Raw genomic sequence first — 27,856 nt, forward strand, 5'->3', positions numbered from 1 at the left:
TTATAGCTAGTTCCACTTCACCTGTCTTGTGGTCTTGAGTGTTTTGTGTCTTGCTACCTGTGTTTCCCATTTTCCTCATTATCCCTTAGTGTGTCTGTGTGTTCATAAATAGTCTTTTTTTCCCCTCCTTTGTCCTTAGTCACAGTTACTATCATGCTCACATTGTATTTCCGTGTGGCATTTCTTTTTCTGGGTTTGTGTTTATGGAGTTCTGGATTTTTATCCATAAACCTGTGTTTTATGTTTAGTGAGTCTTTCTTCATGTGTCTGCGTTTGGGTCCTCATTTTCCAAATCCTGACATTGTTTTCCACAACAGTTCGTTTTGCTTCTGTCCAGAACGTAGGGTTAGTGGCTTGAAGCTAGGCTTAAGGACATGATGGATGATGACTTACCTCACAAAGTTAACATGCAAACAAAAAATAAAGTGAAAACATGAATTAATTAATTTAAGATGACATATTTCATTAACTGACTAACATAAAATATGTTTTTACTTTCTTTCTTTTTAAATGATTTGTGTTTTACACATGGGAAGCTTTAGTTTATAAAAATCTAATTATCAAATCTGATACATGTATTCATTTCTGATACAGGGGAAAATGGTGCTACAGGTGGTTAATGTGAGCACTTTTATTTTTGCTTCATAAAACATACTATTTACAGATACTCTTAGAAAAACCTTCTGATGAGCGGTGCTTTTTGTGTTTGCGTAACAAACTATTTATAAAATCATCTTTCCGTTATAAAAGATAAGCATCAGTTCAAACCTATAGCTCGACTCAGATTGTTATCAGGGCTGTTTCTACAGCCTGTTGCATTTTGTCTCCACGTTGTCCTTCAGGTCTCCCTTTCGTGAGTGCTACATTGTTTAATAGACTTTTTTTGTAATGCTGACTGTTTTCCTGTGTATGGCTATTGCTTTTTTTTTTTTTTTTTAACTAATTTGAACTGAGGGTTTTACCCTGTCTCTATGTGTTCTGTGTTTTTGACCTCCTCCTGCAGTGATGGTGAATAACAACTTCACCATAACAAAATATACATAAATGAATAAATAGTGTTTTACCAACCAAACTTTGATTTTTAAATAATATCCAAGCATAATGGATTATTGCTGCTATCATTTTGGTAATAGCAACTTGGGAATCATTCAGTCTGATAGATGTAAATATATAAATGCTGTAATAGATTAAGAGCACTTGAACATGTTGTCCTACTCAAGGACCATTTAAACCTGCATACCAACTTTGCAGCCAGTAAATAAGAAAATGTAGCTTTTGGTCATACATTGTCAGTATATATACTAAATGTAATGTCAGCATATATCAACATGGTTCTACAAAACAAATTACGTTCTTTCATAGCAAATACAGTTCAGTTCTTAGAGGAAATACAGTTCACCTCACACCACACTGGTGATTACTGATGGTACTGTTGGCTAAATCTGAACTTTTATTTTTTCTTTCTCTAGTACTAGTATCAAGTTTCTATTTGTTACGTCCCCACAATGAGGTCGAGGGGTATGAGTGTGGGGACCGGTAGCAAATGGGTCCAGAACCGAATGAAAGGAAACCAGACAGAGTGCTCAGTATATATTATAGCTTTATTACAAACAATCTTAACTTAAAGAGCCGGCAACACCGTTTTACCAATAATGCCAAAGAAACAAAGGAAGCAGTCGCAGCAACAAAGGAAAAAACTACCAAACAAATGAGGGAAACACTCCTCATCACGGGGAGACACTTCCGGAGCCTACAAGCCCATCTACTCACGACTCGAAGGAGCCTGTCCAAAGCCTAGGGGAAAAACGTGCAGAGCCACAGGGGGAAGAAAACCAACTCACTCACAGTTCATCCCCAGCTTATATAGCCTCAGAGAGGTGATTGCTGACTGGGCCCAGGTGGTAAATGAGGCTAATCAAAAGCAGCTGTGTCCTGGGGAGAGAGAAGAGTGAGAGAGAGACAGAGGGGTGGAGCAAGAGAGGAGGAGGCGGAGAGAGAACACCACAGCTACACAGGGGCAATTTCAAGAGGAGGCCCTGCTAGGGCCCTAACCAGCCATTTTGATTTTTAAATGCATATTAAATTCATTTTGAAGCATATATTTGTGCAACTACATTGTTTCACATTATTTTTTTATAGATAAGATTTACAAGCCATGTAGAGAAATATCAAATTCATACTGAAGCACATATTTGTACAAATTCATCCCTCATTTCTGTTTCCTTAACAAAGATATAAATGAATGTGAAAATTACAAATGGTGTGAAGAAATTACAGTCTGCAACAACACAAATGCAAGTTTCCACTGCCAATGTTCCCTGCTTGTTTTTCAGCTCTCTCTTTCTTCCTCGCCATGGTGCTGTTGGTATCCGCAGGCTGCAATCCAGGATTCAGCATGAAGAAAAAACAATGCATGGGTATGAAAAACTTTACAAAACAAAACATCCAACACTTATGTGTGCATTTTCATTTAAAAAATAAAAACATATAACATGTATAATCTGTTAAAATTATTTTTATGAAATATCAATAACAAGTATGTATATCAAACTTTTTATAGCATCAAAATTCATTTTGAATTTAAAATCTATATTAAATTCATATCGAAGCACATATTTATACAAATACATCCTTTTGCATTTCTGTGTCCTTAACAGTGAGTCTAACAGTGAGTTACAGTAAGTCAGCAAATAAATGATTAAGTGTTGCTGCATCTAGCAACCAAAAGTTTTAAACTGGCAACAGTTTTCTTTCATGGAAAAAAATAAACTGTAAACACAACACAGGTGTTTCATTCTCCACCCCCACCCCAAAAAAGAAAAAGATGCAGCAAATTTCTGAGCATATTCAGCTGACTGGGTAACAATAAATTAGTTATTGGTTTCAAAGATTACACTAAATTTCTTTCTGTTTTTAAATAGCCAACTTTATACTGCATCCATCAGCTGTCAGTTAGGAATTCAAAGTAAATGGACTGTGCACCCTCCCAGATGTAATAATGGTTTGTTTTTGTGCTCTGGCATGTTATGTTTTCTCACTCATAGGAAGCACAGTTCTCCAGACACCAATGTGCTGTTTATTTAGAATCATATTTAATGTGAGGAAATTAGGATAGAGAATGAGGGCCTTTGCTTCTTCTTCCCAGACCTTTTACTATCACAACTATTTTTGTGCAATTTATATGATAAACAAAATTCATAATCAGAATAAAACATTAGAATAGATTAATGTTCAAAAGGTACTGAACCATAGTATACTAGGCTGACAGTTCTCTGCTTGTTTTTCAGCTCTGTCTTTCTTCCTCATCATGGTGCTGTCCTTAGCAGCAGAATGCCCTGTAGGATTTTATTATAACAGGAAGAAAAGAAACTGCAGTGGTATGAAAATCTTTACAAAACAAAACATCAGACACTTAATCAGTAATGGAAAATGTGCAAGTTGAGCAATGTGTGCATTTGTATTTAAAACAAAATTAAACATATAACATGTATAATCTCTGAAATTTATTTAAAATAAAAAAAACAACAAATATATGTTTTAAACCTTTTCTATCAAAAGTTTGAGTTTTGGGATTTTCAAGCTATTTTTATTTTTAAATCTATAACAAATTCATATTGAAGCACATATTTATGCAAATACATCTTTTCACATTTCTGTGTCCTTACAAAGACATAGACGAATGTAGAGAAGAAAAGCTATGTGGAGAAAATTCAATCTGCAGAAACACAAATGGAAACTACTACTGCCAATGTAAAGGTGGTTTCAGAATCCCAACAGGGAAGGTGAATTTTACAGTTGGTGCATGCAGAGGTAAGTCATTTCAAATTGATGGTGATAACAACTCTGTGGTTGATTTGGAGAAAGTTTATGTTATACAGTCATAATGTATGTAAAGATTAAAGGTCTCTTCTTTTTTTAAAGATATTATAGAATGTTTGGAAATCAAAGACATCTGTGGATCTAACGCCGAATGTTTGAATACTATCCCCTATTACTCGTGCACCTGTGATGATGGATTCATTTCTACTACTGGGAATAAAACCTTTCGTCATGATCAAAATGCTACATGTGAAGGTAAAATGTTGTTCTCATTGGTGCAGCCATTTTATAGTGATCTCTTCAGTAAAAAAATCCTCCTGATTTTTTTTCAGAGGTATTCTTCCATGTCTTCTTCCTGCTGCTCTAGATATTAACGAATGTCAAAAAGGAAATCCCTGTGGTCAGAGTGCATCATGTTACAACACACAAGGCAGTTATTACTGCATCTGCAATGCTGGCTTTGGATTGAAATCTGGCCGATTCAACTTCTCTGGGAATCTGGAGCAATGTGAAGGTGAGGGCTACAAGTATGCCACTGAAAATTTGTATGGTATGTAGGTATTGTTATATAATAATGCAAATAGATTTGCAATGTTTGTTTTTCTTCATTATCTTGGAAAAACACACCAAGCTCCACTTTGAATGCTACTGTTTGAGTAAAACAGGATATTGTTCTGTTGGCACTTATAGAAACATACAGGGTAAGCAATTTTCTGTGACTCATTTATTTTTTTAGACATATGTATAACTGATAAGACAATCTGTGGAAGTGGAACTTGCCATCATGGAGCCAGTGGCCATTATTGTGTGTGCCAAACTGGGTTCACTAACTATGGCAACAACGTGTCACGCTGCACTGGTGAGAATACAATAAAAACTGAACTTTGCCAAGATCCATTTTAATCTGATTTTCTTCAAAGTAAATGCATGAACAGAACACTTCAAGAAAACTTTGGTCATCAGTAAAAACATTTAATACTTTATTTCCTCAGAATTAAAGTGTGATGTTTTCAAAGATATAAATGATGTGAAAGAGGTAACTCCACACAAGACACAGTTATATCACGAGTCAAAACATATTTGAAATGCGTATTATCTCATAGATTTATTTTATCATCCTCCAATCCCTCTTCTAGAGATTTCATATTGTAGATGGCTTAGTGAATTACATGGAAAAAACCTGTCAGGAACTCACAAACAACGAAAGACCGGTAGAGCTGAATGGAGAGGAGACTCTAAAGGTACAACTAAAGTAAACTGTAGTCTTTTTCTTTTTTTTCTTTTTTTTTTGGGGGGGGGGGGGGGGGGGGGGATATGGTGTTCAGTTGTTTCACCCTGCATACAGTTACGATTATGTCCAGAAACATTTGGACAGTAACAGATTTCTAAGACATTAATGCAATTAAAATGTGTGCTTTCAGCTGTAATTCAAGCTAAAGAAAGTATTACATTAACTCCTAAAGAATGATTGCATCGTTCACACATAATCACAAATATCTCTTTTTTTGTCTTAAATGCTGAGTGAAGAGCATTCACAATCTGGCTTTTTCATGAAGTCTTTGTTGTTGTTTTTCATTGTGCTAGGCTTGGATAATTAATTTGTAAATATGATATGCCAACCTACTAGAGAGTTTTCTTCACTTGGATGTTAAGGTGTTCTTTTACTGGGTGAAAAGTTTTCAACAATCATCCAACGCTGTTGTCTTCTGCTGCCTTTTTGTGTTGCTTAGCTCATCATTTCATTCTTTTGTTTTATTTATGTGAGATAGACTAAAGCCCCCTGTAACGCTGAATGTGTCTGCATGTCTGCCCGTGTGTAAATATTGCCTGACTTAAGTGTATTTTACTCCATCTTCCTCTCTTCTCCTGTGCCTGTAGAGATTCCTGAATATGACTGATGAGCTCTTGTCCAGTGCATTTCTTAATTATAAAAGGAAAGTTTCAGACTTTCTTGACTTGGTGGGAAATGCTCTGAGACTCATAGGATCCTTCACTAATTCTTCAAGGATTTATATCTCCTCAACTCAGACAGGTTAAATAGAAATTCGAAGAAAATAAATCAATTCAATTTTAGATGATTTTTTGTTGATACAATTTTAGGAAACCAGCAATACATGTTCAGAAAAGTCTGTCTGGTTTCAGAGCTGGACATGTTTGTACACAAGGGGCCTGATATACCTAAAGGAAACATAACATTATCAACTAAGCATGCTAACTTGGACATCCAGATGGAGATAGCTGCTGGAGATCCTGCCTATTACCCCGGTAATCATATGCCGACAAATACTGCATTTCTAACCAATTTCATCAAATTATGAGCCCCTCTAATGATGCTCTCCTTTCATTCTTACAGGCTTTACAACAGTGTCCTTGATGAGCTATTCAAACCTGGAAAACTCTACAGATGGCTTCTTTAATGGAATGAAACCACAAGAGAACCAGAGCTTTAAGATAAACTCCAAAGTGGCGACTGTCACTGTCAGCAACAGAAATACAAGCCACCTTAAAACACCAGTTAGCCTAACTTTAAACCACCTAGAAGAACAGGTAGAGGTTATCTCTTATTTGTTGTTTCAGATTGTGGTGATCACTTTTGCCCAAAAAAACCCACATATATTTGTTTTATAGGCAAATCAAACATTCCACATCTGTGTGTTCTGGGATTCCTCGGTGAATGGAGGATCATGGTCTGATCGTGGTTGCGGTGTGGCGGAGTCAAACCTGGAATATACTTCCTGTTCCTGTAACCACCTGGGAACCTTTGCTATACTCACGGCTCACAATGAAATTAAGGTTTAAACGAATTAATCGCAACATTTAAACTTCAGACTATTTAGTAGTTAAACCTTTAATCCACTTTCATGTACTTTCATTTACTTTCCCAACAGGAGAAGTTTGAGTTTCATCTGATCATATGGGTGTTCCTGTCCCTTTCACTGATTTGCTTATTCATTTCCATCTTGACATTCTCAATGATCCGCTCTATTAAAAGTCTAAGAACCACCATACACCTGCATCTCTGCATCAGCCTCTTCATTGCAAACCTTGCCTTTCTAGCAGGAATCTCTCATTTTGAGAACCAGGTAAATACTAACTGTGTTTGCTGCTCAGATGAATGCAGATCCAGAATTTTTTACTTAACTTGAATTGTGATGTAAAGGGACAAAATGAGGAAAAGAACAGAAGTTTAGTAAGTCTAGTTCAGCAATATCTCATCTCTTCCCCATTAGGATAGCTGCACAGTGGTGACAGGGATCCTGCATTTCTCCTATCTGGCAACCTTTTTATGGATGTGTCTGGACAGTGTACAGCTGTTCAGGATGATAATGCTTGTTTCGAATACCAACTTTAAAACCCTCCACATGATGGCAGCTGCCTATGGAGTTCCAGCTGTTATTGTTGCCATCTCAACCTTAGCTAATTCCATGGGACATGGCACTGAGAGATAGTAAGTTTCCTCTATTCCTAAAATTATATGATCAATTTATCCTCGAATCTCTATTTATCTTAACTTTTAACTTTCATTTCAGTTGTTGGGTAACCCAGGGATTTATTTGGAATTACTTTGGCCCTGCATGTGTAATCATCATTGTAAGTAAAGTTGAAATCAATTTAGGGAAATGGTTATAGAGTAAAATGATGTGTAAAAAAAAGATGATTTAAACATAAATGTTGTTTTTGTTGTTCATTTGTTTTTGCTTTTTCAGGTAAACATTTTCTTCTTTTTCATAACTGTATGGAAGTTAGCACAGACGTTCTCAAGTGTAAACCCTGACCTGGATGACCTGCACAAAATAGAGTAAGTTACCCATAAGCTGCGCATAGAAATCACTATCATGATCCTGTTGAGTTTTGGTTGTGCTGTTTAGATTATTTCTTACATTGCTTTAGAATTTTTTATCTAGGTTTTGGATTTTTGTTTTGGGATTGGTCCGTAGCCAACAAAGGCTGATTTTTCAATCGGTCATTCATTTTCTTGCATGCAACATGTTTTCTGCAGGGCATTCACCATTAGTGCAGTGGCTCAGCTATTTGTATTGGGCAACACCTGGATCTTTGGTTCTTTCCAGTTTCAAGAAAACCATACAGCCATGGCTTACCTCACCATCTTTGGCAGCCTGGAAGGAGTTACGCTCTTTGCCGTGTATTGTCTGTTTTCCAGGCAGGTTAGTAATATTCATGCTTAACTAAATAAGAAGTTCTTGCCTGTCGGTAAAATTTCATTTATATCCTCATTTTAGGTGAAGGAAGAGTACAAACACGCCTTGACCAGAATGTGTGCTCCTCGGAAGAAGAGTGACAGAAAAGCTCGTGTAAGCAGTTATTTACAGAAATTGATGGCACAGATTAACATTCGATCGGCAGCGGTACTGCCGCAAACTATTCCTGAAGTTTCATTTTGAACACCTTCGAAATTTGACCATTTTGTTTGTTTGATAAGCTGTTCTGAAGGACACAAGATGTGAAGTGAATAAGATCCTTTGGTTGTAATGAAAGACATTTTTGATCATTTTTTGAATATGAATATTCTTCATTTTGTCATCATCAGGTTTCGAAGAGTGCCCAGGATACAAGAGAATGTCAACTTTGAGGAGATAGAAAGTAATATATATATATATATATATATAAATGTGTGTGCATATACATTTATATCACCTGCCAGATAAAAACTGCTGACATGTATATTTCAATTTTTGTACTTGTCAAAGGAATATTGTTTTTATATAATATGATCAGCTTCACCTGGAGACTCTGTTGTCCTGCTGGGAGACTTCAATGCTCACGTGGGTAACGACAGCGAGACCTGGAGGGGCGTGATTGGGAGGAACGGCCTCCCTGATCTGAACCCGAGCGGTGCTTTGTTATTGGACTTCTGTGCTAATCACAGTTTGGCCATAACGAACACCTTGTTCGAACATAAGAGTGTCCATAAGTGCACGTGGCACCAGGACGCTCTAGGCCGTAGGTCGATGATCGATTTTGTAATCGTATCACCAGACCTGCGACCATATGTTCTGGACACTCGGGTAAAGAGAGGGGCTGAGCTGTCAACTGATCACCACCTGGTGGTGAGTTGGATCAGGTGGCGGGGGAGGACGCTGGACAGACCTGGTGCACCTAAACGCGTAGTGAGGGTGTGCTGGGAACGACTAGCAGAGGCCCCAGTCCGCGAGATCTTCAACGCACACCTCCGGCAGAGCTTCAACAGCATTCCGAGGGAGGCGGGGGACATTGAGTCCGAATGGACCATGTTCAGCGCCTCCATTGCCGAAGCTGCTGCATTGAGCTGCGGCCGCAAGGTGGTTGGTGCCTGCCGTGGTGGTAATCCCCGAACCAAATGGTGGACACCAGAGGTGAAGGGAGCCACCAGGCTGAAGAAGGAGTCCTATCGGGCTTGGTTAGCCTGTGGGACTCCGGAGGCAGCCGACAGGTATCGACAGGCCAAGCGGAATGCGGCTCGGGCAGTGGCTGAAGCAAAAACTCGGGTGTGGGAGGAGTTCGGAGAGGCCATGGAAAAAGACTTTCGGACTGCCTCGAAGAGGTTCTGGCAAACCGTCAGGCGTCTCAGGAGGGGAAAGCGGTGCTCTACCTGCACTGTGTATAGTGCTGGCGGAGCGCTGCTGACGTCGACTGAGAAAATTGTCAGGCGGTGGAAGGAATACTTCGAGGACCTCCTTAATCCCACTGACGCGTCTTCCAAGGAGGAAGCAGAGTCTGGGGATGAGGGGAATGACCCGCCAATTTCTGGGGGCGAGGTCACTGAGGCAGTTAAACAACTCCTTGGTGGCAGAGCCCCTGGTGTTGATGAGGTCCGCCCCGAGTTCCTGAAGGCTCTGGACGTTGTAGGGCTGTCCTGGCTGACACGCCTCTGCAATGTTGCGTGGAGATCAGGGGCAGTACCCGTGGATTGGCAGACCGGGGTGGTGGTCCCCATCTTTAAGAAGGGGGACCGGAGGGTGTGTTCCAACTACAGGGGGATCACACTCCTCAGCCTCCCCGGGAAAGTCTATGCCAGGGTGCTGGAAAGGAGAGTTCGTCCGCTAGTCGAACCTCTGATGCAGGAGGAACAATGCGGTTTTCGTCCTGGTCGCGGAACACTGGACCAGCTCTTCATCCTCTCGAGGATACTTGAGGGTGCATGGGAGTTTGCCCAACCAGTCTACATGTGTTTTGTGGACTTGGAGAAGGCATTCGACCGTGTCCCTCGGGGTGTCCTGTGGGAGGTGTTGCGGGAGTATGGGGTGTCTGGCCCATTGCTACGGGCCATTCGATCCCTATACAACCGTTGCAAGAGCTTGGTTCGCATTGCCGGCAATAAGTCGGACTCGTTCCCGGTGGGTGATGGGCTCCGCCAGGGCTGCCCTTTGTCACCGGTTCTGTTCATAATTTTTATGGACAGGATTTCTAGGCGCAGCCAAGTGGCGGAGGGCTTTCGCTTTGGTGGCCTCAGGATCTCATCTCTGATTTTTGCGGATGATGTGGTTCTGTTGGCTTCATCGGGTGAGGGCCTCCAGCTCGCACTGGAGCGGTTCGCAGCCGAGTGTGAAGCAGCGGGAATGAGGATCAGCACCTCCAAATCTGAGGCCATGGTTCTCAGCCGGAAAAGGGTGGAGTGCCCACTCCGGGTCGGGGATGAGGTCCTGCCCCAAGTGGAGGAGTTCAAGTATCTCGGGGTCTTGTTCGCGAGTGATGGGAGAAGGGAGCCGGAGATCGACAGACGGATTGGGGCTGCAGCTGCAGTAATGCAGACGCTGCACCGGTCCGTCGTGGTGAAGAGGGAGCTGAGTGTAAAAGCGAAGCTCTCAATTTACCGGTCGATCTACGTCCCTACCCTCACCTATGGCCACGAGCTGTGGGTAGTGACCGAAAGGACGAGATCGCGGATACAAGCGGCGGAAATGAGCTTCCTCCGAAGGGTGGCTGGCATCTCCCTTAGAGATAGGGTGAGAAGTTCGGCCATCCGGGAGGGGCTCAGAGTAGAGCCGCTGCTTCTCCACATCGAAAGGAGCCAGCTGAGGTGGTTTGGGCATCTGGTAAGGATGCCCCCTGGGCGCCTCCTGGGTGAGGTGTTCCAGGCATGTCCCACCGGGAGGAGGCCCCGGGGCAGACCCAGGACACGCTGGAGAGATTATATCTCTCGGCTGGCCTGGGAACGCCTTGGTGTTCCCCCGGATGAGCTGGAGGAGGTGGCTGGGGAGAGGGAGGTCTGGGCCTCTTTGCTTAGGCTGCTGCCCCCGCGACCCGGCCCCGGATAAAGCGGATGAAGATGGATGGATGGATGGATGGATGGATGGATGATCAGCTTCATGAAATGTATTCTTTTATTGATCACTAAGCAAATGTCTACGTGACTTTTGACATGTACTTTTGTGTGATAAACAACTAATAGCTTCCTCTTTGTGTAAGAACATACAGAATTAGAAAAAGGGGAACCTCAGCTCAGAGTTCTTAGAATAGGAAGCTATTTGCATACACACACACACACACAGACATACAGACAAGTATAAATAAAGAACGCAGACAGTGATGAGACGCAGGTCGCAGGTCGTGCGTCCATGACTGCCCTCGCAAGTAAAGACAACTGCAGTGTTTGTGTTTTCTAACTCAGGTGTCTTAGCTGAAGAACTACGGGGTGATTTAAAGAAATCCCCTGTCAGTACTGGACAAATATCTCTTAAGCAATCTTATAAAAGTGGAGGGATGATGACTTTGTATACTTGCTGATATCTGTAGAATTCCCCATGTCATTTCTGAAGCGGAAATTTCCGAAGAAGTCAAAAAGGTTTTTGTACCAGGCTGTAAATATGCTTTTTAATGCTATAAAATTTGCCTTTTTAACATGCAGACTGACTCCCCTTTTGGAACCAACTTCTTGTGTCATCTAGAGAAACTGCAATAGTTGCAATTTCTGCTTTGACTTCATTTTCGAGCAGCCGAGGTTTACCCTAACCTCGGTCATATTTACCATCACCCTGTTGTTGGTTAAACTAATCATCTTTTGGGTTTTTTTTGCTGAATTTATATTCAGTTAACTGTTGGTTCTGTAATGTTGTTATGTTACCTACCACTAGTTGGGGCTCCCACTCCCTTCTCTGTACAGGGAAAATATAGGGTGCAGCACTTGAGAAGTTCTATGTATGCTTTCAGAGTAAATTGAAATATAACCACTCAGCAGAAACTACATGTCACATGCGGATGCTAGCCCACCAGAAAGGAAGGCTGATGGTGTTTGCAGATAAGACTACTAACAGTAACTTCACTCAGGAAACACATCTGGCATCCTGTGTTTGAGATATTATGAACAGTGAAGGTTGAACAGGTTGACCAGGTTCATTTTTTTTGTGTGTAATACAGTTGCAAAGAGCATTTATAATGTACAAATTAAGAAATATGAATAATTAGGTATCCTCGTTTTGAATGAGAGCTTTTATGATTTGTTTATATTACATTTTGACACCAATATATAATTTATGTAATATCTATCTATATCTATAGATGCAAATATATAGACATGTATAATCTGTAATATGCTTTTTTGAAATAACACTGAATAAATGAAATCTGTGTTTGCAACAAACTTTTTCTTTTCTGTGTTTAAGGTGATGGCTTAAGATTTTTTTCTCAGCTCTTCTTAAATGTCTTCTTTCTGCTCATCTAGACATTAACAAATTTCAAAAAGGAAATCTCTGTGTTCACAACGCATCATGTATCCACACACAAGGCAGTTATTACTGTTTCTGCAACACTGGCTTCAGACTAAAATCTGGCTGATTTAACTTGTCTGGGAATCTGGAACAATGAGAAGGTGAGCGCTAAGTATGACATAATGCAGCAAAATTTTTATCGTCTCTAGGCATTGTTATATAACAATATAATTAGATTTGTAATATTTAGAAAATTACTACAGGGGTTGATTACATTAAATTGTAAAAGCTTAATTTTCAGACAGCTGCATAGGTCAGAAAGAAAAGCATGCACAAACTTGGAAGAGTTGGCCAGATTTGTAGTGAAATGGCTGGCAATGGACAGATGCAACGGTATTGATGATTACACCCTTGTTCAATAAAGAGGATGTATGTTGTATCACAAAACACAATAAGACAGCTCATCAATTTGTTCATCTACACGGGGCATTTTGTAGAGGGTAGCAGGTGTGGCAGTTTGTCTTGAAACAACAAATGTAATCTCCACATTATGATGTTTTTCTCAAAATAGAATTATTACTTTAATCTCTTTTTTTTTTTTTACTTTAATCTCAAAACCCATCCATCCATTCTTTTCCACTTAATGATCAATAATATTTTTGTTCTTAATAATGCCCATTTCCACTGCAGAAATGGAACCATTTTGAGTCAGTGAGAATACAAAAAAACTGAACTGCCCTTGTGAATTATCTCAAATAAATCTCTCAGGAGCTCAGAGACAGTAAAAAATCAGTGGACCTGAATGAAGAGGACATTCTTTGTAGGCTAGAGTCTGGTGACCCTATGGATGGATGTGGGAAACTGTTCGTGTTGCGCTGGCTAATTTCTTTCTGATTAATTTTTTATGACTTTAATTAATAAATTAATAAATAGACAAAGGGCATTAGTAAAGGTGACTGGGTAGAAAAATAGGAATAATTATAATAATGTTTTAATTTGTTCATTTATTTATTTGTTGAGTCGCTTGAATTAAAGCTGAGTTTCATTAGCTTAGCTTTAACTTGTTGCATTCTCATCTATTGAGAAACAGAAATAAATTATTTAAAATTGTGTCATGGGCTAAATATTTTCTGACTTTAACTGTATTTCACTCCATCTCCTTCTCTTCTCCTGTGCCTGTAGAGATTACTGAATTTGACTGATGACCTCTTGCCCAGAGCAGTCCTCAATTCTAAAAGGAAAGTTTCACATGTTCTGGTCTTAGTGGGAAATGCTCTGAGATTCATAGGGCACTTAACTACCACTTCAGAGATTAATATATTTTCTACTCATAAACATTAAATAGAGGTAAATCAGTTGAATTTTTTGACCATTCGTTAAGTAGAATTCAACCTTTAACTTATATTTTATACAGTATTAGCAAAAAAGCAACGCATGCTCAGAAAAGTCTGTCTGGTTTCAGAGGCGGACCTGCTTGTACATAAGGGGCCTGTTATATCCAAAGGAAGCACAGCTTTATCAACTAAGCATGCTAATTTGGACATCCAGATGGAGATAGCTGCTGGAGATCCTGCCTTTTACCCTGGTAATCACATGCCAACATGTAATGCATTTCTAACCAATCTTGTCAGATTGTAACCCACTCCAGTCACATTGTGCTTTTATTGCTACAGGCTTTACAGCAGTGTCATTGATGAGCTACAGATACTTTCTTTGATGGGATGAAATCACAAAAGATAAACTGCATATATAACATTTTTTAGGCCAAAAAAAATGATGGTTTCTTTAAAAAGAATGTGGAACACAAAAACTGTCAAACTTGATTGCTTGTGAAGAAATAATATCATTTTTAATTTGGTGCCAAGAACACATTGGCACAAAAAATTGTGAGAGGGGGAAGAAAAGACTAAAAAACATTATATAAAGATAAAAAGTATTACAGCAGTTCTTCCCTTCAATGTCCTAACACTTACACTTACAGTGCTTTTAAAAGAATCCTTGATGCAACACAGAGAATATACAATTTTCAAAACGTTTATTTCACATCGTGTGTGTTTGTGTCTGCATGTGTTGCGTTTTACACAGCACTCCAACTTTCTTGGTAACATGACTTTACATATAACACAAAGCTTGTTACATTAATTTCCTTTCAATTTCATTTCTGTTTATTTATTTTTCAAAAGAAGCTTGAAGAGATTAAACAGATAAAGCAGATCTCCACACAGGGTAACATAATAATGCTTTTTGTGTCATCCAGAAGCACCTTCTGACATGTCTTTAAATTAGACAAAATTGTATTTTAATGTTTTTCTGTTTTACATTTTCAGAAGCTTTAAACTGAATACATATTCTCTGTAATATTTTAGGCCTTTGTGTATTGACATTTCCGACTTCATTCATTTTATTTTATCTGGAAAATAAAAACAGTGGAAGGATAAAGAGATCTATTTTTTCTTTAGTCGTTTAGCAGAAATAAAATAATGTAAATATGAGCCAACACGGTTAAACAGCTCACAGAAAATAACTTCCATTCCATGAGATTCAATGACATTTTTCATCTTTCCCCTTATGTTTCTTAGATCTGAGGGTTCAACTTCAAAGACTTATACTCAGAGAGGAAATGGGAGACTGTCTCCACTTCCTTCCTGTTTACGTAAGATCACAGATAACAACTCTGAACAACTCTGAAGTCTACACATAGGTTTACGAATAATGCTGTTTAAGTTATCATTGCAAATTCCTTGTTTAGAAAATGTTTAAACACATGTCTAAAATACTTTTTCAATAATATAATTTTTAATATGTGAGATACCTGTTAGGATGTTGTTTAGCATGTGATGGTGCATCTAAGTATCTAATTATCATCTACTCTTTCAAACTCTTTTGATGATTTTTGTCTGGTGTATACATGCTGGAGGACTTAGTGAGGACTAACTCTGGTTATATTTTAACATTTGGGCTGACACACATTTTTTGAGCTCTACTCTGTTCCAAATGAGTATCTCTTACGAGTACATTAGAGGACATGTTCAGACGGGGAAGAATAGTATGCAGAGAAACCTGCCTGCAGATAGAGAAAGAGAAAGGTAGACCAGGCAGGAAGAGGATCTTTCAGAGGACAAGAAAAAAAATTAGGGGAGGGGAATGAAAGTAAATAACCGTAGGCAACCGTGATCACACTGTGATTTGGTACATGAGGCATCTGTGTTATCAAGAGGCACATTCATCATCCTTCATTCCTTTTGAGTGTTCATCCAAAGCAGTCTGAAGGTAAGTTAATGGCAATTTACTACATAGAAATAATACTATATGTTTAGATACATTTCCCTCTACTGAAATAATTTAAGCAAACGTGATTGTGGGGAGATCTTGGCAAGACATTTCTTACTTACCCAAAAAAAAGAAATAAACAGATCCAGTCATAGTTAGAGGACAACCTTCTTTGGACACTAGTGACACTTTCTTAGTATTACCCTTGAATTCCTCTGTAATGATTTCAGACTTACTGAAATAACTGATTATCAGACCAAAGGAGATTATTCATATTCATTAAAGCTCTAGTTGATGTTACTCTATTATCTCAGGCCTATAACATCAAAAGCTCAAGTGCAGTTTAACTCGGGTTTGCCCACTCTCCTTTACAGTGTTGCTTCAGTTCATTTATGCACAGCTCTCTTAGATGAGTTGAGGTCTGAATTTTGACTGGGGCATTGCAGCACTCTGTTTTGTTTTCTTTTTCAGCTGTTCTATTATAGATTTGCTCGTGTACTTCAATCAAGCCTGTTGCATGACCCTATTTGAGGCATGTTTTAAGCATTATTAGTCTACATCATTTATTAGGAATAAAAGCAGGGTTTTATCTACTGCGTTTCATTCTTGCCAGGGAATAGAGGCTCATCTAAATGCTCTTTAAATCCCATGTGTCAGAAACATACCACTTATTATTACTTTGAGCTGCCCAGTAAAGCATGTATCTACTGAGTTTTTGTTTGTTTGTTTTTAACTTCTCTGATGTGTTGTTGTCTATGATTTACTTTAGATATCTAGATTGCAAAACAGGTCGAAATTAGCTAAAAAAAAATTGTAGACTTTAACTAATGCATATTCTTTTAAACTTTTTCATAATTTTTCTTTTTGTAGGTATCAATGGACATGATGACAACTTGCCAGCTGAATCAGATATGTGGCCAGCCGAATAGTAGCGTCCCACCTCCCATGAGCAATTCAGGCTTAGCAATATCCTGCTTCACAATGTTATTTGGCACCATCTCCAACCTTGCTGCACTGAGCATCCTGGCTAAGTCTCGTGGTAGATTCTGCCGCCAGTCCAAAGCACCATTCCTACTTCTAACAGTGGCTTTGCTTTTGGCTGACCTCGGAGGTCATGTGATCCTAGGTTCCTTTGCACTGTATCTCCACATGAATCATCAGTATACTATGAAACTATGTGATGTCTTTGGAACAAATATGGTGTTTTTTGGCCTGTGCCCTTTGCTGTTCGGTTGTGCTATGGCAGTGGAGCGCTGTGTGGCCATCACTAAGCCATTTTGTCGTGTTACTATGATTACTGTGGCTCATGTGGTACGGGTGGTGTTATTCCTTTCCGCTCTTGCACTTGTTCTGGCAATTCTGCCTTTACTCAAAGTGGGGACTTATACTATCCAATATCCATGCACCTGGTGTTTTTTGAGAGTTACTTCTCCATGTTTTGCAGTTGACACTTACCTGGCTTTGATTTTCTCATGTCTGGGCCTCACTGCGCTCACCCTTTCCCTGTTCAGCAACACGATGAGTGTTGCCTCATTGGTGCATGCCAGAATGAAGACCCCCAATGGTCAAACAAACCACACAACCCACTTTGGTCGTCGTGAATCATGTACATCATCTTCTTCGCTGTTTTTTTCATTGGATATAGAAGTAATGGTGCAACTGCTAGTCATCACTGTTGTTTCCTGTGTCTGCTGGAGCCCCTTCCTTGTGAGTGCTGCTTTTGTTAGTCTGAAGACTTTTTTTCTATAATAATTTAGATATGATTTATTTTAATATTAGATCGGATTAATAAAAAGGGACAAAGAATAAATAACACATAATTGTTTTCTCTCATTTTTTTCCTGCATTTTAGATCCAAATTCTTCTGGTGCAGCTCAAGCAAAGCCCTGGAACATCAGCTCAAAAGCTCATCTATGTGGCTTTACGTATAGCCTCCTGGAATCAGATCTTAGACCCCTGGGTTTACATCTTACTGAGGAAGACAGTGCTCTTCGGAGTTTGTGGACAGAGATGGACCCTGACACGAACATAGTTCCACTATTTGCATTAACTATATTACTCATGACTTTTTGTATTGAGAACATAGATACTTTCTATTTATTAACAAACCAAGAGCTTATTTACACAAGCAGTTAGTGAATAAGAGATGGAGGCGGACTTGAACTACATTTCACAACATTTAGTAGTCTGTACCGGTTCTGTCATCAATAGCAGCTACTTGCAGATTGGCCAATGGGGCGGTGTTAGTTTTGACCAATCAAAATTGAGAAAAGCTTGACAAGCAGTGAGTTTAACAAATAGCGGAAGTGCAGGAGAAGGTTAACGCCCGTGGTGGGTGGTGCTTCTGTGGCAGCGACTCTGTTCAATATGGAGTACAGAAAATAGCCACATTCAGCTGGAGTTTAACTGTTCTCATTCACATTTGTGCCACTTGGGCACAAATTATAATCGCAGGCTCGTAGAGGACACGTGACTGGACTCGCTAACGTATGTTTGACATATTTATAAATGTACTTTGAATAAACTGATAAATACTTGAGCACAACTGCGCTGTAAGAAGTAAAAGTGTGCTAAGACTTGGAAATAAAATAATACGGATTTTCCTGAAAACGCTTCATTGGGGACTTTCTCGACGCTCCCAACAAACGGAAGGACGATTTGAAATACCGCTGGTTTTCTAAATAATAAGGCGGGCCGACCTGCGAGGTTATCGGGTGAAAGGTGACAGTGCTTCTGTCTAATTGACCTGTAGGTAAGTTATGCGTTTAAAGTTTGTGAGTAAACAGTGGTTCGTTAAATGCCGCTTGTTCACACACGATGCTTAAATTTGAGCTGAATTCCCTTTAAAAACGTAATCTCCGTTCAGTGGTGTAATGCGTTAGTTACAACCTGCAAAAGTTTGTCGTGTGTACTGACCCGCAACTGTAGTACTTTAAGCCTCCAGAGTGGAACTCATGTAGGCTTTAGCTCAAGCCAGTTCTTTCTGCTAAAAGCTTCGTCTTTCTCCTTTTATACTGTGACAAGAATGCACAATGCAGCGAGTGTTTCAGCCTCTCTGGGGTCCATGGGACTGTGTCGTCTCTTCGGGGTGTCCTGGCCCTGGAGTCTGGCAGCAGGTCTTGGGGTATATCTTGGCACAAGCAGCTGGAAATACTTCTACATTGCAGCACGCACGGCCAAGAGAGACCTCAAGTAAGTTAACGACGTCTACATAAAGTTGTGACTCATTTGCGTGTATATCTGTATACATCTTTGTGCTTAGACCTGATTTTTCTTGTCACACTCCCCAGTGGCTTGTATGTGCTCATGAGAGTGAAGCTGGCCTTATGGCGCTACATGCACCATGGAAGCAATATTCCTTCCATTTTCGCCCAGACAGTGAAACTCCACCCAAATAAACCAGCTCTCATCTATGAGGCCACAGGAGAAATGTGGACCTTCACCCAGCTGGATGAGATATCAAATGGAGTCGCCCATTGGGCGAGAGGTCAAGGATGGGTCTCCGGAGATGTTGTGGCCCTTTTCATGGAAAGTAGGCCATTGCATGTGGCACTTTGGCTGGGTTTGGCCAAAGTTGGAGTGGAAGCTGCACTCATCAACTTTAGTCTCCGCTGTGATCCTCTTCTGCACTGTATCGGGGTATCAGAGTCACGGGCGATTGTGTTCGGAGCTGAGCTGGCGGATGGTAAGAATGTAGAGATGATGTAGAGAGAGCTGATCATAAAATGAGTATTTGTTTTAATTTTGTATAAATGGAGCCGTTTGTATAAATCTGTGATGCAGTATTATACTGTCAGCAAGGGACAGGTGTTATGTTTGCACCCACAATACAACTAGTCTCAGCTACAGATTCCTTGCTTGATATCTGTAACGGTATAGTAGATGGTCATCTTAGGTGGTGTCTCGTTGTTAACACTCAGTCTGTTTTAGAATATGTTATTAATCCCTAAGGAAATGATGTAGTTACAGTTGCTCCAAGACAATAAGAACAGTAACAGACTGAACTAATCTAAAATATTACAAAGTTACAAAGTATAAGAAATAGCTCAATTATAAATATCCAGAATATTACAGAGATTAAATATATGAGTAACACTGTACTCTGTAATCTTTAAACTGTAAAACTTTATTTTGTTATTGTCACTGTAGAGCATATGCAAATATTAAGGCTTTAACTATTGCACTGTGTACTGTGCATTAGATGGAGAAATTGTACAGAAAGAGATCCTCAGGCAGGAATGATTTCCTGTGTGGTTCAGTGGTGCATTTAGGTAATCTCAGTCTCTCACTGAACGTGCTACTGTGACTGGGCACTCATGGAGTGGGTGGAGGGTATTGTCCAGAATTGTCCTTATCTTGGACAACATCCGCCTCTCTGACAACAAGGGAGTCCAGCTCCATCACAACAATATTGGCAGTATCAGTTTATTGACTCTGTCGGCATCTGCGACCCTCAGCCTGCTGTAAAACAAACAATAATAATGACAGGGCCTATGAAATGTAAGATGAGTTGCACCTGTTGTTGGCATCCATGCTGCCAATGAAATTCTTGGTGAAGCTAGTTAACGCAGTTTAAATACAACTTCTAAAAGCCAGAGACAATACCTGATATGAATTTGGCTGATCTCTCCTTCAATTGTGCGACCTTGAGCTCTTTAGTTAGTTTCCAGTGCTATTTTTAAATCACTTAGTGGAAGTCCTATTCTAATCATTTACAAGTGGCATGGATTCCATGAATCTCAAACTTGCACGGAGAGAAAACATTGGCAACTGTGTCAAACTGGCAAATGCCAGGAATTTTTGGCTGTACCAACACAAGTATGTGATTAGATTCCCTGCAACTTTCCCCTTTACCAAAGTGGAATTCAAGTTAAAGGGCGAATGAGAATCCCAGAAGACCAAGTGATCAAAACGTAAGAGTTCAGAAGTGATCTTAAAAATAGCAGATTGTGGTGAATTACTACCCAAGGTTATGACCTTGAAGAGCACTAGCTAAATTAAAATCATCTAATGGTGTTGGACAACTTTATGATCACACACATACAATCTAGAGAGTCTGAACTGAGCTGACTTATATCCCCTTTTTATATCTTACTATGTTTCTTCCTGAACGCCAGCTATGTTGGACATCAGTTCCACCATGAGCCAGTCCATGGTACGATTTTGTACAGGAGACCTCAGTGCAGAACAGTTAGCCTGTCTTGCTGCTCAACCTCTGGACCCTATTTTAGCTGCTGCACCTAAACATCCCCCATCGCCTTGTGTTCCCCCTAAAGGAATGAATGGTGAGTATCTCACTAAACTCAGCTCTCACTCTGACACTTAATCTGTATGTTAATGAGTGACTCCATTTCAGATACCTTCTTAAACAATTTCCTTACAGTGTGTGTAGCTGTTAACCTTTGGTTCTTGGTTGATTCTGAATTCCCAAAGTGTATGCGCCATAGTAATTCATTTTTCTCACACTGCTATTTCAAAACTAAAATTACTTTCCAGTAATTATATATCTCAAGCCTGATAAGGAAAATACTTGGCTAATAATGCGAGTCATTTTATGACAGTTGCATTTATTTTTCATAGACAGCTGTCTGGAGCAGATAAGAGTGACTTGCTTGCACTGTCCAGCCTGGATATTAATAAACCATTTCCTAGCCCAGTGGTAAATCTGTCTTAGATGAATTAACATATAAGCCATTATTAAAGGTGTGAGCTTCAGATATACCTTACATAACAGTTCAGATGAAATTGCCAAGGGAAATATTAAGCAAAGTAGAAACGATGTCTGCATTTTCAGTTCTTTAATGCATTGGTTTCCAAAATGCCATCCCAGCAGTAGATAAAACACTATGTAAATTTGCAGGGTGCATTTTTATGTTATATTCTATTATTTTGCAGACCGCCTATTTTATATTTACACCTCGGGGACCACGGGATTGCCTAAGGCTGCCATTGTGGTTCACAGTCGGTATGTTTTCTTGAAGAATCACTACCAAAAGAAAAAAAAATCACCTTTCTTCAAAGTTAATGCATGTAATGTTTATCTGGGAATCTCTATTTTCTTTGACAGCTATTACAGAATTGCTGCTTTTGGGTATTTTGCCTTTCGCATGCGCTCTGATGACATTGTCTATGACTGCCTGCCTCTCTATCACTCAGCAGGTATGTGGTGCTAGTCTACAGATTTTTAATGACTACAGTTTCACCTTCAAGGTTTGATCAAGTTTTCTTCTCTTTCCAGGAAACATTATTGGAGTTGGCCAGTGTCTGATCCACGGCCTCACTGTTGTAGTGAAGAAAAAATTCTCTGCCAGCCGCTTCTGGGAAGATTGTATGAAGTACAACTGCACTGTAAGCACCTATTGATTTCATTAGTATGGCATTTATAATAGTTTTTTTTGAAGTTATTCATAAACCATGAGGTTTTGAACAATAAGATTTTTTTTTTCTTCCCTCGGCTTGTAGGTGGTGCAGTATATTGGGGAAATCTGCCGCTACCTCTTGTCTCAGCCCGTGCGGCCAGCTGAGAAGCAACACAAAGTACGGCTTGCTGTGGGAAATGGATTGCGCCCCAGTGTTTGGGAAGCCTTCATGGAGCGTTTTGGGGTGGCGCAGATTGGCGAGTTCTATGGGGCCACCGAGTGCAACTGCAGCATTGCTAACATGGATGGCAAGGTCAGCAACTACCATGTAACTTTACATGCATGTCCTCACTATTACAATGTTAATTGGATCAGAGTTTAGCTAATTCTGTCCTGCCAGGTGGGAGCCTGTGGATTCAACAGCCGTATTCTTCCCAATGTGTACCCCATCCGTCTGGTGAGGGTTGATGAAGACACTATGGAACTTGTTCGGGACAGCCGTGGGTTCTGTGTGCCTTGCCGCCCTGGTACTGAACATCTATACAGCAGTTACAACTTGAAGGGTTTTGGGAGTCTTTGACCTATGCTGGTCTTCTTAGTGTGCTAAATTATAGTCCTCCATGCCTTGCAGGGGAACCAGGCCTTCTGGTAGGCCGCATCAACCAACAAGACCCATTAAGGCGTTTTGATGGCTATGCTAACCAGGATGCTACAAAGAAGAAGATCGCTCACAATGTCTTCAAGAAAAATGATTCTGCTTATTTATCAGGTTGGGAATCATTTTTGTTTGATGCACCTATAAAGAAATTATTGTCCCTCGTCTTTTCTAAACAAACATTCATGAAGTCTACTGCAGTTCAGTCGGCTTGGCAGGAAATAGATTAAGTTCATTCAGATCACCTGGAGTCATTTCTCCCTGTTACCTGGCAAAATCAGCAAATTACTATATGATCAAGTTGATAATGATGTCTTGCACAAAGTTTTGTTATCAGAGTTTATATATAAACTTTTACTGTGACATCCACCTTGCTACAGCTGATTATCAATGTAGTGGGAGCTTCACCCATTTTTCTGTCTGTCATTGTTTATGCTTGCATAGCTTGCACATCACATTTTTAAAATTTGCTACATTAAACTTGTGTTTTTCAAGTGTTCAAGGTAATTGTTATTCAAACAAAACTTGGAAGTTTAAATAACTCATGTCAGTGATTAATAGCTGTAAAAACCGCACAGGTACTTTGCTTTACCTCCACCCCAGGTGACGTGTTAGTGATGGATGAGCTGGGCTACATGTACTTCCGGGATCGCAGTGGGGACACCTTCCGCTGGCGAGGGGAAAACGTCTCCACCACTGAGGTTGAGGGTATACTAAGCAATCTTCTGGGTCAAACTGATGTTGCAGTGTATGGTGTGGCAGTGCCAGGTAATGGTTCATGTACTTAACTGCCTTTAGCATTGCATTGGGACTATGTAGTTCCCCTTTATTGTTTAGTGATTTTAAAATAACTCAATACTACAACTATTTATTTCTATGCTTAACTCCAGGTGTGGAAGGTAAGGCAGGCATGGCTGCCATTGCAGATGCCACGGGGAGTTTTGACTGCAGCAATTTCTTGCAGAATATCCAACGAGTTCTTCCTCCGTATGCTCGCCCTGTGTTCCTGAGAATCTCCCCACATGTAGACACCACTGGTAAAATGCTCCTTTAGTTTTAGGCTACCACTAATGACTACATATGAAAGCAAATTATAATCTGTTTGTATCAATATTTCTGTATAGGTACATTTAAAATCCAGAAAACCAGGCTGCAGAGGGAGGGATTCGACCCACGACTCACGAATGACAAGATCTACTTTTTAAACACCAGAGGTGCACGTTACGAGGCCATGAATGAGGAGCTATACAATGCTATAGTCGAGGGAAGAATGTCTTTATGATCTGGAGGCTTTAGCAGGGCAGTCAGGGACCCTTACTTAAACAGCTACTTTTCAGAGAATGAGTAATATATGGATAAAGGAGTGTGTGCATCACTCAGCCTTGATGTACCACAGTTGCAGGGAAGAGAGTGAGCGGGCTTCCGACATGGAGAGAGTACTGTAACAGATGATGTTTTAACACTGTATAAGTAACATACCAGAACATGATGTGTGGGCATTTATTCCCTTTAATAGCATCTTTGTCCATTTTTAAAATCTGAGCATCATCATCATAAAGTGGAGTAGAAATCTTACATTAATGTGAGTAGGAAAAAAGGGTAGTCAGGTTAAACTTTGTTACATGATATGTACCTGTTTATAAACTGTGCTGCAAGATTAATTCTGTATAGGTTTAAACAATAGTTTAGTGTTATTGCTGTGTGTATGAATGAGGCTAAGAGCCCAGAGTTCAACATGCAGTGTATGTGGCTACTAGCTTGAACACTAACCTTGACATTTTATCTTTGACATTTTTATTGCAATGGGAAACTAATCCCACTTGTCAAATCTGAACTTCTGAGGACACTTGTTTACAAATATGCCAGCATTGCTGTTTTATGTGCCTTTTATGAAACTAAGATTGGTATTTAATGACTTTTTTTTTTAATATGAGCTTAACTGTGTGTCGAAATCACAGAAGTGATATTTTCATCATACAATACTAGGTCACATATAGTAACTGTTATTGTGTAAAAAAATCTCATTACTGTTGTAAGATGTAGTTGTAAAGCTTGGGAAGATATTCACAATCATGGATCTGTTGGAAATTTTTTAACTCAAATGAAAGATTTTAATCTGTGTCTGTTTAAAGCAATTAAAGGTTACTTTAATATCCTACTGTAACCTGGATCATTATGAAGAGCCACAGAATTTACAGAACAATTTCATAATGTCTTCAAGTTGATTTACTGTTCTGTTGATAAGGATATCCGTGAGGGTAGAATTTTCAGTGGATGCTCTTTGCAAGCAGTGCAAAAGTAAGGAAAGGCTCTAGGTGTGACAACATCTGTGAAGGTGTAGAGGGGTGTTCTCTGTCTAGGGTCGTAAAAGGTCACCTTGCCTCTGTCCATGTCTAAAACCACTCTTATCACATCTGGCTTATTGGTCATGTTGAGCGGCTCCCACGGTGCTGTGCAGGCTTTATGCTCTCCATTGCGAAACCTTATAGTCCAGAATCCCTCTGCTGGTGTTAGAATGTGTTTACCCTTCCTGTTGATTGACTCACTGGCTACCCCGACCACCCAGTAGGTGTTGTCATTCACCTCTACATCCCAACTATGGCGTCCAGAGGAATAGCCCTCAGCAGCCAGCATCTCAGCACTGATGTCAAAACGTTCTGGGTTGTCTGGGAGCTTGAAAATCTGGGTAGAGTTCTGCACAACTGTGAGATCCTCGGAGATGATGAAGCAGCTAGCTGCTGTGTTCGGATCCAGAATCACAGGAGCTTTGGGAAATAAGTAAGAAGTTGGTGCTGTGATAGGCATAAAAGCATGACAGTAAATCTGGCAAACAAATTCTGTGTGTGAAACTCACTGTATTTGACTATCCTCTTCATCTTCTCCCACACTTTATATTTCAGAGAGCCCAAGTGCTTGGCCACATCAATCAGAGCACTAGATACCATTTGTGGATCGGGAGAACTTTGCCAGGTTCTGAAAAGATACTCGAGCAGTTAATTTGTGAATATTGTTAATAAGCTGAAGTGGATGTGGTAGCACTTACCTCCTTATTGTTTCCTTGTATTTCTGAAAGTAAAAATAAAGAGGATCATTTATCAAATGATACTTTCAAATATATAAAAACATTACAGTCAGCTTGCTGTTCTAATTGATCTGGTCTACCTTAAGAAATGGGATATCTTGAGTTGACATCTCCTGTTCAACTAATTTGATGGTGTTGGAAAGAGATGCCATTTCACCGTTGATCTCTTCAATCGTCTGGTTAATCATTAAGTTCTTCTGATCCTCCTCAGCCTTTAAATCAGAAAGTCTGGCAGCCTCCTGCTCTTTAAGGAAACGGTGAAGGGCTTCAAATTCCTCTTTGATCTGTGTTTCAGTCTGTTCAGCTTGGTTCTGGAAAGACACATGATTGATGAGTAATTATTGCTTCCGCACCTTGGCTCTTTTTGAAGTCCAAAGCAACATTTGGAACTGATGGAACTGACAGTACCTTGGCATGTTCTGCCATTTCCTCACAGACCATTTTTGTCTTCTTGTACAGCTGTAATTTCTCTTTCAATGGTAAGAGTGCACTCTTTAGTTCCTCCTTTAAAAAAAAAAAAAAAAAGACAGGCCATCAACTCTTTAAAACAAGGTCACTCTGGCAGGTGGCCAAGCTGCCAGCACAATGTGGGGCTTTCAGCTGCTGCATACCCTTCATGGCAGCATTCCATGTCAGTGCAAAGCTGCACATTACATCAGCATTGGTTTTAAGAGACATATCTTTTTATCTGGTGACACAAACAAAATCAAGCATCCAAACAGGAGTATAATATAGGCTCCTATAGTTTTATTTTCCAGATAAGTATTAAATGTTTACTGGTCTTGAGACCAGGCAGAAGAAGGCATGAGCAGAGTTAATGTGGCGTCAGAGAAACCGTGTGGGAGTCAAGTTTCAGTTCTTTTAGCACAGCAATAGCAACAGTAAACCAAATATATAAATCTATTATTAGAATGTTAATGAACACTGCCAGAAAAAAAGCTTCACACATAATGTATCAGCATATCAGACTCTGAGAAATACAAAAGAAGTTCAGAAGAGTAAAGTCAAAAGTAATGAAAAAACTTTTTTTTTGAGAAGATTTCAATTAAAATACAGTTTGGGTGCAACATGATGCATCACCTGTTTATAAAATGATAAACAGTATTTGAGGCTGACTTCTGAAATATTGTCTCTCAGACTATTCAGGACTGTCAACATATCCTTAATTACACAGGCTTAACCTTACTATTGTTAATCTTAGGTTGTAGTCATTGACATGTAATTTACCCTGCAAACACTGTGGCTGATACATCAACAAACATTTTTTTCATTATCCATTGCGTCATTTGCAGATAGAGATTGTTTTGTGCAAATTTATTTATGTTTAAGATAAGGAGATCTAATTAAACCGTGCAACTTCTGTTTGCAAAAAGTAAATGGTCTGAGTATCCCTGTGACCTTAACATGCTTACCTTGCAGTCATGGGCACCTTCCCCGATGGCATAAAGCCGGTGCCCAGAGTGTGCAGCTGCTTTCCCACATAGACCACAAATTGGCTCTAAGTCTTCCACACAGAAGAGTGTGAGCTTTTCTCCATGCTCTTTGCAAGCCTCTGGGTCATTCTTGCTTCTGTCCTTCTTGAAGGATTCACAGGCCTTCTCGAGCACAGTGCTCACGACTATTTGATCCATAGAGGAACGGCGCCAGCAAAGAGGACAGTAGTGTGAATGTGAATCCCCACTGTCTTGTGTGTCCCAGCTGTCCTTCAGACAGGCTTTACAGAATTTGTGTCTGCAAGTGAGCACCACAGGCTGACTTAGAATATGTCCACACACTGGGCAGGAAAGGTCATCCTCAGTATGAGCACGTCTGGTGGCCATTCTTCTACACAGAGCTTTGATGATATGACAGGATCCAAAGCCACTCCCATGTGCTGGACGGCTACTTCTTAGCCTTATTAATAAGTGTTAATATCTCAGCTCACACAGGCATGCTGTGTTGTGTTGTGCATGCAGATTGCGCTTTCTCAAATAAACACCACCCCTGAGAAAAAAACATCGCTTTATCAAAGAGATTTTATCTATTC

General features: G+C 39.9%; 4 protein-coding genes across 5 annotated transcripts; 3 read left to right on the top strand and 1 right to left on the bottom strand.

Moving 5' to 3' along the window:
- Positions 1-2,353: 2,353 nt before the first annotated feature.
- On the top strand, positions 2,354-8,410 carry LOC102781266 (adhesion G protein-coupled receptor E3-like). Its single transcript, XM_087840341.1, has 18 exons — positions 2,354-2,417; positions 3,288-3,377; positions 3,670-3,810; positions 4,187-4,283; positions 4,647-4,678; positions 4,812-4,855; positions 4,956-5,060; positions 5,698-5,851; positions 5,962-6,084; positions 6,173-6,366; positions 6,448-6,612; positions 6,708-6,902; positions 7,050-7,267; positions 7,350-7,410; positions 7,527-7,618; positions 7,820-7,985; positions 8,061-8,132; positions 8,369-8,410. Exons 1-18 carry the CDS (start codon positions 2,354-2,356, stop codon positions 8,408-8,410), a joined length of 2,055 nt encoding a protein of 684 aa, XP_087696467.1.
- Positions 8,411-15,672: 7,262 nt separating this feature from the next.
- On the top strand, positions 15,673-17,766 carry ptger1c (prostaglandin E receptor 1c (subtype EP1)). 2 transcript variants are annotated; one of them, XM_087840342.1, is made up of 4 exons: positions 15,673-15,734; positions 16,605-17,331; positions 17,380-17,441; positions 17,587-17,766. In XM_087840342.1, exons 2-4 carry the CDS (start codon positions 16,611-16,613, stop codon positions 17,764-17,766), a joined length of 963 nt encoding a protein of 320 aa, XP_087696468.1. In that variant the 5' UTR covers positions 15,673-15,734; positions 16,605-16,610. The 2 variants fall into 2 exon arrangements, with proteins under 2 accessions (XP_087696468.1, XP_006791372.3); XM_006791309.3 differs by lacking the exon at positions 15,673-15,734 and having other exon boundaries at positions 16,583-17,441.
- A 298-nt stretch (positions 17,767-18,064) lies between these two features.
- Positions 18,065-25,764, top strand: slc27a1a (solute carrier family 27 member 1a). Its single transcript, XM_006791310.3, has 13 exons — positions 18,065-18,486; positions 18,759-18,926; positions 19,025-19,419; positions 20,852-21,019; positions 21,630-21,699; positions 21,802-21,893; positions 21,973-22,082; positions 22,197-22,406; positions 22,494-22,620; positions 22,725-22,862; positions 23,352-23,516; positions 23,639-23,785; positions 23,873-25,764. The coding sequence occupies exons 2-13, from the start codon at positions 18,760-18,762 to the stop codon at positions 24,028-24,030; spliced, it is 1,947 nt and encodes a 648-aa protein (XP_006791373.1). The 5' UTR covers positions 18,065-18,486; position 18,759; the 3' UTR covers positions 24,031-25,764.
- On the bottom strand, positions 24,830-27,705 carry trim35-13 (tripartite motif containing 35-13). Its single transcript, XM_006791311.3, has 6 exons — positions 27,243-27,705; positions 26,239-26,334; positions 25,911-26,141; positions 25,792-25,814; positions 25,603-25,721; positions 24,830-25,513 (listed from the first exon to the last, which is right to left on the bottom strand). The coding sequence occupies exons 1-6, from the start codon at positions 27,648-27,650 to the stop codon at positions 24,975-24,977; spliced, it is 1,416 nt and encodes a 471-aa protein (XP_006791374.1). The 5' UTR covers positions 27,651-27,705; the 3' UTR covers positions 24,830-24,974.
- Between the last annotated feature and the right edge of the window lie 151 nt (positions 27,706-27,856).

The sequence above is a fragment of the Neolamprologus brichardi genome, chromosome 4, assembly GCF_056152115.1.
Source record: "Neolamprologus brichardi isolate AB-2024 chromosome 4, ASM5615211v1, whole genome shotgun sequence".
NCBI lineage: Eukaryota > Metazoa > Chordata > Actinopteri > Cichliformes > Cichlidae > Neolamprologus > Neolamprologus brichardi.

Coding starts and splice junctions, on each gene's coding strand:
- slc27a1a (XM_006791310.3), top strand. CDS start 18,760: ATGCACAATGCAGCGAGTGTTTCAGCCTCTCTGGGGTCCATGGGACTG. Junction 18,927..19,024: donor ACGGCCAAGAGAGACCTCAA/GTAAGTTAACGA, acceptor CACACTCCCCAG/TGGCTTGTATGTGCTCATGA. Junction 22,083..22,196: donor GTATGAAGTACAACTGCACT/GTAAGCACCTAT, acceptor CTCGGCTTGTAG/GTGGTGCAGTATATTGGGGA.
- LOC102781266 (XM_087840341.1), top strand. CDS start 2,354: ATGGTGCTGTTGGTATCCGCAGGCTGCAATCCAGGATTCAGCATGAAG. Junction 2,418..3,287: donor GAAGAAAAAACAATGCATGG/GTATGAAAAACT, acceptor CTTGTTTTTCAG/CTCTGTCTTTCTTCCTCATC. Junction 6,903..7,049: donor TCTCTCATTTTGAGAACCAG/GTAAATACTAAC, acceptor CTTCCCCATTAG/GATAGCTGCACAGTGGTGAC.
- trim35-13 (XM_006791311.3), bottom strand. CDS start 27,650: ATGGCCACCAGACGTGCTCATACTGAGGATGACCTTTCCTGCCCAGTG. Junction 26,335..27,242: donor AAGGTGCCCATGACTGCAAG/GTAAGCATGTTA, acceptor TTTTTTTTAAAG/GAGGAACTAAAGAGTGCACT. Junction 25,815..25,910: donor AAGATATCCCATTTCTTAAG/GTAGACCAGATC, acceptor TTTTACTTTCAG/AAATACAAGGAAACAATAAG.
- ptger1c (XM_006791309.3), top strand. CDS start 16,611: ATGGACATGATGACAACTTGCCAGCTGAATCAGATATGTGGCCAGCCG. Junction 17,442..17,586: donor TCTGCTGGAGCCCCTTCCTT/GTGAGTGCTGCT, acceptor CCTGCATTTTAG/ATCCAAATTCTTCTGGTGCA.